This window comes from Cydia pomonella, chromosome 2, assembly GCF_033807575.1.
Source record: "Cydia pomonella isolate Wapato2018A chromosome 2, ilCydPomo1, whole genome shotgun sequence".
NCBI classification, from domain to species: Eukaryota; Metazoa; Arthropoda; class Insecta; order Lepidoptera; family Tortricidae; genus Cydia; species Cydia pomonella.
Window position 1 is genome coordinate 36,505,364 of NC_084704.1, and position 9,203 is coordinate 36,514,566.

Sequence of the window (9,203 nt, forward strand, 5' to 3'; positions counted from 1 at the left end):
TGTACTTAGGTTCATTTGTTAGAAAACTGTTCTTTAGTTATCGAAAAAAATACACGTCATATTGGATGGGGGGGGGGGTCCTGAAAATATCACCAAAGATCACCATGGGGGAGGGGGGGTCTAAAACAAGCCAAAAACGTATGACGCGATTAATGGACGCCCCCTTATAAGCTTTTATGTTCCTTTTCTTTAGTAAGAATTCGATATATTTTCTGAAAGATTATTTGTATGATTTGATATGACATGTATTTTGAATCAAATTTCTATAAAGAAAATTAGCTACTGTATGTATTTGCATGATTTCTATAGTAATCTAAATAGTATATTTTCTTATTTAAGGCATGTTAATTATAAGATGTAATGTTTTGAAAAGATGTGTCCCGCCGAGTTTCTTGCCGGTCCATATTGGGATACCCTCCTCCAATTGAGGGGGGATTTAAATCTGCTCGGGTCAGAGGTGTAGGATTAGAGCCGGTGTAGCTTTATTTGACTTTCATAAGCGCATTGTAATATGCCTACTTGAATAATAAATTATCTTTATCTTTAATTAGAGGCCGTTCTCGCCGAGACCGTATGGCGGCTCACTGCTCGTCGAGAAGTAGTAGTTGCCCGGAACACTGCAACATAAACACATTCATATCATCATACAAACCATACAGTCATTAAAAGCAGAGGTGAGTAAGCATCAGGCGAGGTGATATACGATCTTATTGTCTTAACATTGATGTTGAGATGGACATTATAAAGACGTTGTCAGTTGTAACTGCTGTAAAATCTCGATTTTATTGCAAAATCAACAATAGCTACCATACAGTATGAAATGTCTGCAAATATGCATACCTACCTATGGGGCAACTTACACTATCTAACTTCCTGTAGACGTTCAGGTGGTGGCGTTCTCTGCGAATCGGCGTAGGTCATCCACTTGCAGCAGGAGCGCGTCAACATTAACAACAACTTACACTGTCTTCCCGTAGGCGTCCAAGTCCAGAGTAGAAACGTTCCTCTGGGCTGTGGAGTAATTCTTCCACTCGCGGAAGGAGCGCGCTCGGCAGCCGAGCAGCGCGCCGGGCCGCGCCAGCGCCTCCGCCAGCAGCTGCCAGCTGCGGTTGTGGCTACACAAATCTGAAGAAAATGTTCTCTTTCATTATATTGTCGTTATTTGTACTGAAACAGTATTCATCCCGTGGCAGCACCCGCCAGAGTAATCTAAAATATTTTGAATTTTCGGTGAATGCTGGCCAGGTTCTTTCAGCCATCTAACTACAGCCACTACAGGTCTATGAAGGATGAAAGTCAAACGGGTATAAGCTAAAATAATAACTTGAAGGGGTAAAATGTTTGCCTCCCAAGATCCAATGCATTCAAAGTGGATTACCTCTAACTTTCTACTTAAAATTTTCCGAACGTTTTAGTACCTTATCTACACACAAAGTTAAAAAAAATGATGCCCAGACTTGCCTTCAGGTGAGAACCTCTGCCCCCTACTCTTGGGGCAGCCGGGCTGCACGGCCTCGACGCGGTAGTTGGGCCAGAAGTCCGCCGTCCCCATCGCGCGCCGGGCGCCGTAGCCGCCGGGGTCGGAGTGCACCGCGACCACCACTAGTACGGTCGCCAAGCCGCTCCGAGGCCAGATTTAATTGACTCAGCTCGGCCTTACCCACAACCGGTATCAATGTGTTCGGACAGTTCTCCTGATCACCGTACATGCGGTAGTAAAGCGGAAAAATGGTGGAGGGGATAGTAATGACGTCACAAAGATGGCGGCCGGACCTATTTTTTTTGGCGGTGTATCTCGAAAACCACTTAACCGATTTTAATCATCGAGGTGTCAAATAATAGCTTATATTATGGAGATTATTTCCTTTTCTACAAACATTTACGTGAAACCTATAGGAAAAAAAATAATCACAAAAAACAGTTTTTTTATAAAATTATTATTTTTTATTTTGTAAAAATCTCCGTAAATATTAGCATTTCGCAAATTTTGTTTAATATAAAACATATTGCTTCATTATCAAGGAATATAATGAGCCTTAAAACATACAGATCGAGTAATAAACAATGAAGCTACACTCATTTATTTGCGCATGGGTAACGATAACTGGCTTTTACCGGTCGAAACTGTGGTGACTGTTACGATACGTATTGAATGGAATTTATAGAGTATCGGTTTTAATTACTGAAATTATAATGACAATTATAAAAACCAGACACAATAATGTTACCTTACTTCGACGTTTAGTCTCTTTTTTCGTCTTAATCATAGGTAGGTACATATTTCTTTTTACTTAAAAATTTTATACAGGGTGAACTTTTAACCACCAGTCATACTCTGCGCAGCGACTTTATAGGTCATACTTAACAACTTTTACTATGGGACCAATTCCGAAATCGCGAAAAAAATTTTGACTGTCCCATATAAAGGTGCGACCAACTTTACCAGACCAACACTTTTCCAAACTGAGCTACAGCTGTCCGATGAAGTTAAGTACTTAGGACTAACTCTCGACAATAAACTCAATTGGAACAACCACATCAACAAACGGATAGACAAGGCGGGAGTTGTCTTCTGGCAGTGCAGAAGGATGATTGGTAAGAGGTGGGGACTCAACCCGAAAATTACCCTCTGGCTCTATAAGACGATAATCCGCCCCTTACTCTGTTACGGTGCTCTGGTTTGGTGGCCAAGAACAAACCTAGGCAACGTACGAGACAAACTACAAAGACTTCAAAGGCTCGCATGCGCGGCCACCACTGGCTGCACGAGGTCTACCCCGACTGCAGCCATGGAGGTCATGCTAAACCTTCCACCGCTGCACCTACACATACAGCAAGAGGCCAGTCTCTCAGCGGTAAGGTTGCGAACCCTCAAGATATGGTCTAACATCACAGGAGCTCTTCACACAAAATGCCTGGAAAAGGTGTATGACGAATTTCCAGTGCTTAGGTCAGGCACGGACCGGATTCACAAACAAGCTATCTTCGATAAAAGGTACAAAATACAGTTATATGAGGACGACAATCATGAAGGACTCAATCCCCGGGAGCTGAGAATCTTCACTGATGGGTCCAAAACAGACAGCGGATCGGGCTCTGGAACCTTCTCAGAAGACCTGAACATGTCGATCACCACTCCGCTAGGAGCCCATAACTCGGTATTCCAAGCTGAGTGCATGGGCATCATAAACGCGGCGGCTGCCATCACTGCAAGGAAGGTAGTAGGATCCTCCATCCGCATACTCTCCGACAGTAGAGCAGTCTTAATGGCTCTAAATAGCCATATAGTTACATCCAAACTTATACACGAATGCCACGAACGACTAATGGAGGTATGTCATAATAACAAGATCACCCTACAATGGATCAAGGGACACAGTGGATCCCGAGGTAACGATGCTGCGGACGAGCTTGCCAGGCAAGGATCGAATGCGGGGGCGATTGGTCCGGAACCGATTCTTCCGATACCATTTAGCAAGGTACGCTCAATGCTGCTGGCACGTACAGGGAAACTACACACAGAACACTGGCTGAACCAGACTGGATGCAGACAGGCAAAAGAAGCCATGCCTGGCATCAACGGAAAACTCACAAGGGCGCTCCTGCAACTAGGGAAGGTCCGACTGAATATGGTAACCAGTCTCATAACAGGTCATGGACTATTTAACAAACATCTTTTCACAACAGGTGTCACAGACAGTCCCCTGTGCCGAGGTTGCATGGAGACAGAAGAAACAGCCTCTCACGTGGTGCTGGAATGCAGCGGAGTGACTCCATACAGGGCTAAACATCTCGGATCTCCGAGAGACCTCCCCGAGGTCCTACTCAACATCAAAGGTTTGATAGGATTCCTCGAGGAGCTGGGCTGGCAGGACTAGCCCACCCCCAACATATCACGCAAAATAGGCGCAAGTCGTCGAGTTGCGGAAAAATCGCCCGAATACAATACAATACAAGGTGCGACCAGACCGCAGCTTAAAAATCGGTCACGATACGGAATCGCAGTGACGCGTCGCATGCGTACCGTTTTTGACGCATGCTCCCCACACCGCTGTTTAAAAAACGGTGACGGTACGGAATCGCAGTGACGTGCTTCACGCGAATCTTTTTTGTTCGCAAAACAGTTGCGTCTTTTACGTCACCGGTACGGTGTCTGCCATAAGATCTCCGTGTAATATTTTTTGCGATTTTTACGCAGTTCAATTTACGGTGCGTCAGCTTATTTTAAGCAGCGGTGTGGCGAGCATGCGTCATGGACCCGGGTACGTCCTTAAACTACGTCCAAAAGAGAGGTATGGGCATTGTGAATGTCATCTCGCTTTGTGTGGTAGGGCACAGCCAGTGGGTGTCATTCCAGATCCAAATTATCTTGCGTGATTCGGCATTGGTCCCATAATAAAAGTTGTTCAGTATGACCTGTAAAGTCACTGCGCAGAGTATGGCTGGTGGTTAAAATTTCATCTTATACCTATATTCGACACAAGTAGTAAGTACTTACAGACCAACTATGATACACATTTTGCCTGTATAGTGATACATAGTGAATAAATTAATACCTGATTTAAAAAATAAAACAAAAATAACAAATAGCATGTTATTTAATTCAGTAATCACTAATCAGTCTTAAACAATGAACATCATACTTTTAGATTAGACAACAAAATGTATATTTATACTGTGTTTCGACTTGAAAGATTTTACTGCTTTAAAACATAAGACAAACCTACCAACCAAATGTATAAAAAAAAATGTTTTTTGTGATTATTATTTTCCTATAGGTTTCACGTAAATGTTTGTAAAAAGGAAATAATCTCCATAATATAAGCTATTAGTTGACACCTCGATGAATACAATCGGTTAAGTGGTTTTCGAGATACACCGCCAAAAAGAATAGGTCCGGACGCCATCTTTGTGACGTCATTACTATCCCCTCCCACCATTTTTCCGCTTTACTACCGCATGTACGGTGATCAGGAGAAACGCCCGAACACATTGATACCGGTTGTGGGTAAGGCCGAGCTGAGTCAATTAAATCTGGCCTCGGAGCGGCTTGGGGACTACTAATAGTAAAAGTTGTTCAGTATGACCTATAAAGTCGCTGCGCAGAGTATGACTGGTGGTTAAAAGTTCACCCTGTATAAAATTTTTAAGTAAAAAGAAATATGTATTCATGAATCATAGGTATTAATTGTTTATTAATACCTATGATTAAGACGAAAAAAGAGACTAAACGTCGAAGTAAGGTAACATTATTGTGTCTGGTTTTTATAATTGTCATTATAATTTCAGTAATTAAAACCGATACTCTATAAATTCCATTCAATACGTATCGTAACAGTCACCACAGTTTCGACCGGTAAAAGCCAGTTATCGTTACCCATGCGCAAATAAATGAGTGTAGCTTCATTGTTTATTACTCGATCTGTATGTTTTAAGGCTCATTATATTCCTTGATAATGAAGCAATATGTTTTATATTAAACAAAATTTGCGAAATGCTAATATTTACGGAGATTTTTACAAAATAAAAAATAATAATTTAATAAAAAAACTGTTTTTTGTGATTATTTTTTTTCCTATAGGTTTCACGTAAATGTTTGTAGAAAAGGAAATAATCTCCATAATATAAGCTATTATTTGACACCTCGATGATTAAAATCGGTTAAGTGGTTTTCGAGATACACCGCCAAAAAGAATAGGTCCGGCCGCCATCTTTGTGACGTCATTACTATCCCCTCCACCATTTTTCCGCTTTACTACCGCATGTACGGTGATCAGGAGAACTGTCCGAACACATTGATACCGGTTGTGGGTAAGGCCGAGCCGAGTCAATTAAATCGTGTTTCTAGAGGGCTTTTGAGATTTGGCGACCGTACTACACCGCCGCTGAGCCTGCGTGCAGGCGCCCCGCCGCCGGCTTGCCCTCGAACGCCGCGCTCGCTGGGTCCAGTGCCGTTATCCTGCGCCACAACATGTGTGGTTATTGTCACACTATAGGTAATAGAGAGATAGTAATCCTGATTCAATTAAATTCAATTTTATTTATTTCGTCATCACAGGTAACAGTTAGGTGACAGTAAATTAATATGAATTATGTACATCAGCCATGATGAGCCGTTTAGGCGTACGAAATTTAAATTGCAATTATATACACAAAGCAGATACTTAAATAATAATTACCTTAACCTTAACATTCTGTAATTACAAACTTAGCATTTATATTCCCATAGAAATTTCCCCTGTTTTTATATTTTTATTACGGCAGCAAATGAGCAGACGAGCCGCCTGATAGGAAGCAGTCATCGCCGCCCATGGACATATGCAACATCGGAGGAGCTACTTATGTTATGAGAAACACCTCAGAACTTGAAAGTCCACAACTTGCACGTTCTGGGCAAAAACGAGCGAGATGCCAGCTTGTTCTTGGTTTGCCACGTGTCGAGCAAGTGAGGATGTACATTGTTTCTTTGGCGGGAGGTGCGGTGATAAAAATGCGACGGTGGCACCAATTCAAAAAGTTCTTCAGAATATTCCCCGTTGTACAGACGGTAGAACAGGCACAGAGTGCCAACGTCTCTCCGAAGACTGAGAGGTTCCAAACCGACTGTGAGATCGGGATCACCAACAAATTGGGTGGACCCAAGCAGTCCTCCAGGATGACGGGCATTTACCTGAACAGTATTATGAAAGCGAAAAAAGGCGCGTTTAAAACCGATGCTAGCTCTGGAGCGCATGTTTTTAACACAATAGCGGGTATACCATCGGGCCCACTGGACTTATTGACATCGAGAGCAAAAAGTGCACGCATTACTACGCTTTGAGTGATGTGGACCTCGGGCATAAAGTGCTCACAACGCGGGATGGTGGGTCCGCAAAAAGAGAACACAAAAGATCCGCTTTCTCTTTTGCAGACTGAGCCAGTGTCATCAGGATTGTGCAAAGAAGGTAGCTAGGGAGACCTTACAGAACTTCCCCTGGACAGCTTTGGTGAGAGAACAGAAATTATAAGTTCAAGCGGGCTCAGCGGGCTGACTTACCAGTCTCTCGCCATTTCTATAAATGTGTTGGAACTTTTCTGCAGCAATACGTTTCTTGCAGGATCTAGACGTGCATTATATCGCTTCTTTAATACGGAGGCATTCGAATCGTTGTCTCTACTGGCGGCTACCAAAGCCTGGTACGCCTCGCGCTTAGATTTGTTCTGAAGCACAAGACTTACCAAACCAGGGCTGAGATCGACCACCGACTCGTGTCGTTGTGTGTCCCTATCGTTAGGGAGCTCGGAACAAAGCATTTCATACCCTGAAGAATTGCGTCAGCTATGAGTTCCGCACAGTCGCCAGGATTATCCATAGAGAAGCAGAGCTGCTTCTAAGGGTAGGACGCGTAAAAATCCCGCAACCCATAATGCCATCTGACCTATAATGCCATACACGTCTGGACCCAAGGGGTCGAGTATGTCCTGTCCGCGGGAATATTCCCCAAACAGGGGAATATTGAAACATAGATTAAGTGAATGCTAGCTATAATGACAAGTAACTGCGTTTAGTAAAATCAAGTAGCCATAAACCGTAAACTGCGCAAGTGGCTTGCCAACCAAAATGACTTGAAAAGTGGGTTTGCTTAAAACAGCCCCCACTTTGGATTTCTTTTTAAATAAATAAATAAATATTTGGGGACAATCTTACACAAATCGACTTAGTCCCAAACTTTCGGCTTCATAGGCAGGGTCACTAAGCAGTACCCACTTGGCCAGACTGGTCGTCAAATACGGCATTACTTTAAGCCTTCGAAGTATCTGGATGCAATCCGGGAACGTTTCCGAGAATAATTCCACGTGCTCGCCCAGCGAGTGCCTCACCAGTTGGTGCGCTCCAGCCCCGCTGTGATAGTTACCAGGGCAACAGAACTCCCTGCAGCCGCAGCGCGTTGCCGGCGAGACCCAGCACGTGCGCGCCCAGCGAGTGCCCCACCAGTTGCGTGCGCTCCAGGTCCAGCCCCGCCGCAGACAGGCGCGTCAGAGCTCCAGCCAGACGAACGCCCAACTATCAACATAACACCATTGAGAGATTCAACTTGGCCTAGAGTTTCCTATAAATATTTGGATCACATTTAGAACTAAGAAAAAAATATGATCATAAAACATACTCGTACCTTTCTTGCGTTGGGAGCGGCCCAATTAAGGTAGGAGTCTGCAAGGCTGGGCGCCTCAGCGGCGGCCAGCCCCTGCCAGTCCAACAGAGCCACGTTGCAGTCCCCGCGCCGCAGAAAAGCTCCTACCACTGCCGTCACCGCCGGACCCGTCGGCTTGCCTAGACATGACGCAAGATAATAGTTACATACAAATAACATGAGTGAATAGTACTGCCCTGTCTTTTGATTCTTTCGCCTTTCTCACTCGGAGTGACGGCAGTGCGACAAGAACTGGTTGGTGTTGCAAGCTGGAATGCAATCACGGCCACGGCGTAACTTAACTTGTGACGCGGTCAGTGATCTTATTGCAATACTGCCGACTTCCACCAGGCAGGCACGAATTAAAGTATGTAGAATCAGTTAGCTGTAAAGGTGACTCGCCTGTGAAGCCGTGTACGAACAACAGCGTGGTGCGCGTGGTGTTGTACCAGGAGGTGGCCAGGATCCCATCGGCGGCCTCTAGCGGCAGCTCCGTATAGTGCTCCAGGCCGCTGCGAGAGATACAACACATCATTTAGTTTATAATTCCATCAGCCAGCTAAAGCACGAGAGTACTAGCGTCATCTATAGAAGAGTACAACTACTGACGCCTGATTGACCGGATGACCCCCACTGAGGGATCCAAAAATAAGACAATACCTGCAGGGCATTATTAGATTAATACCTAAGGCTAAATAAATAAATCATAAATTTTGCGCGGATGGAATCTTCCTTCAAAATGTAAACATGAGTCACTAGCGACCAAAATAGCATCTAGCTATTATAGCGGCAACTGGTATAATAAAATAAAAAAACCCGTCAGTAAATACAGTTTTTCAAAAAAACTTAACGGATGAAGATCCTTATTCGTTTAGAAATACCCATGCAAGATTGACACGAAAAAAATTTTTTTTAAAGTTAATATGCGTATTTTGCGACTTTCTCGGCGTACAAAATATCCATGTCAAATTTCAGCTCTCTAGAACTAACGATCACGGAGACAGATGGACATGGTGAAATTAAAAGGGTTCC

At 43.8% G+C, this 9,203-nt stretch overlaps 1 protein-coding gene across 1 annotated transcript; it reads right to left on the minus strand.

Moving 5' to 3' along the window:
* Window positions 1-311: 311 nt before the first annotated feature.
* Window positions 312-8,451, minus strand: LOC133515532 (lipase member H-B-like). Its single transcript, XM_061848080.1, has 6 exons — window positions 8,154-8,451; window positions 7,896-8,044; window positions 5,876-5,959; window positions 1,458-1,622; window positions 960-1,139; window positions 312-617 (listed from the first exon to the last, which is right to left on the minus strand). The coding sequence occupies exons 1-6, from the start codon at window positions 8,349-8,351 to the stop codon at window positions 548-550; spliced, it is 846 nt and encodes a 281-aa protein (XP_061704064.1). The 5' UTR covers window positions 8,352-8,451; the 3' UTR covers window positions 312-547.
* Window positions 8,452-9,203: the final 752 nt, after the last annotated feature.

Coding starts and splice junctions, on each gene's coding strand:
- LOC133515532 (XM_061848080.1), bottom strand. CDS start 8,351: ATGTTATTTGTATGTAACTATTATCTTGCGTCATGTCTAGGCAAGCCG. Junction 1,623..5,875: donor GCAGGCTCAGCGGCGGTGTA/GTACGGTCGCCA, acceptor CTGGCCTCGGAG/CGGCTTGGCGACCGTACTAG. Junction 1,140..1,457: donor AGGTTCTCACCTGAAGGCAA/GTCTGGGCATCA, acceptor ATAATGAAAGAG/AACATTTTCTTCAGATTTGT.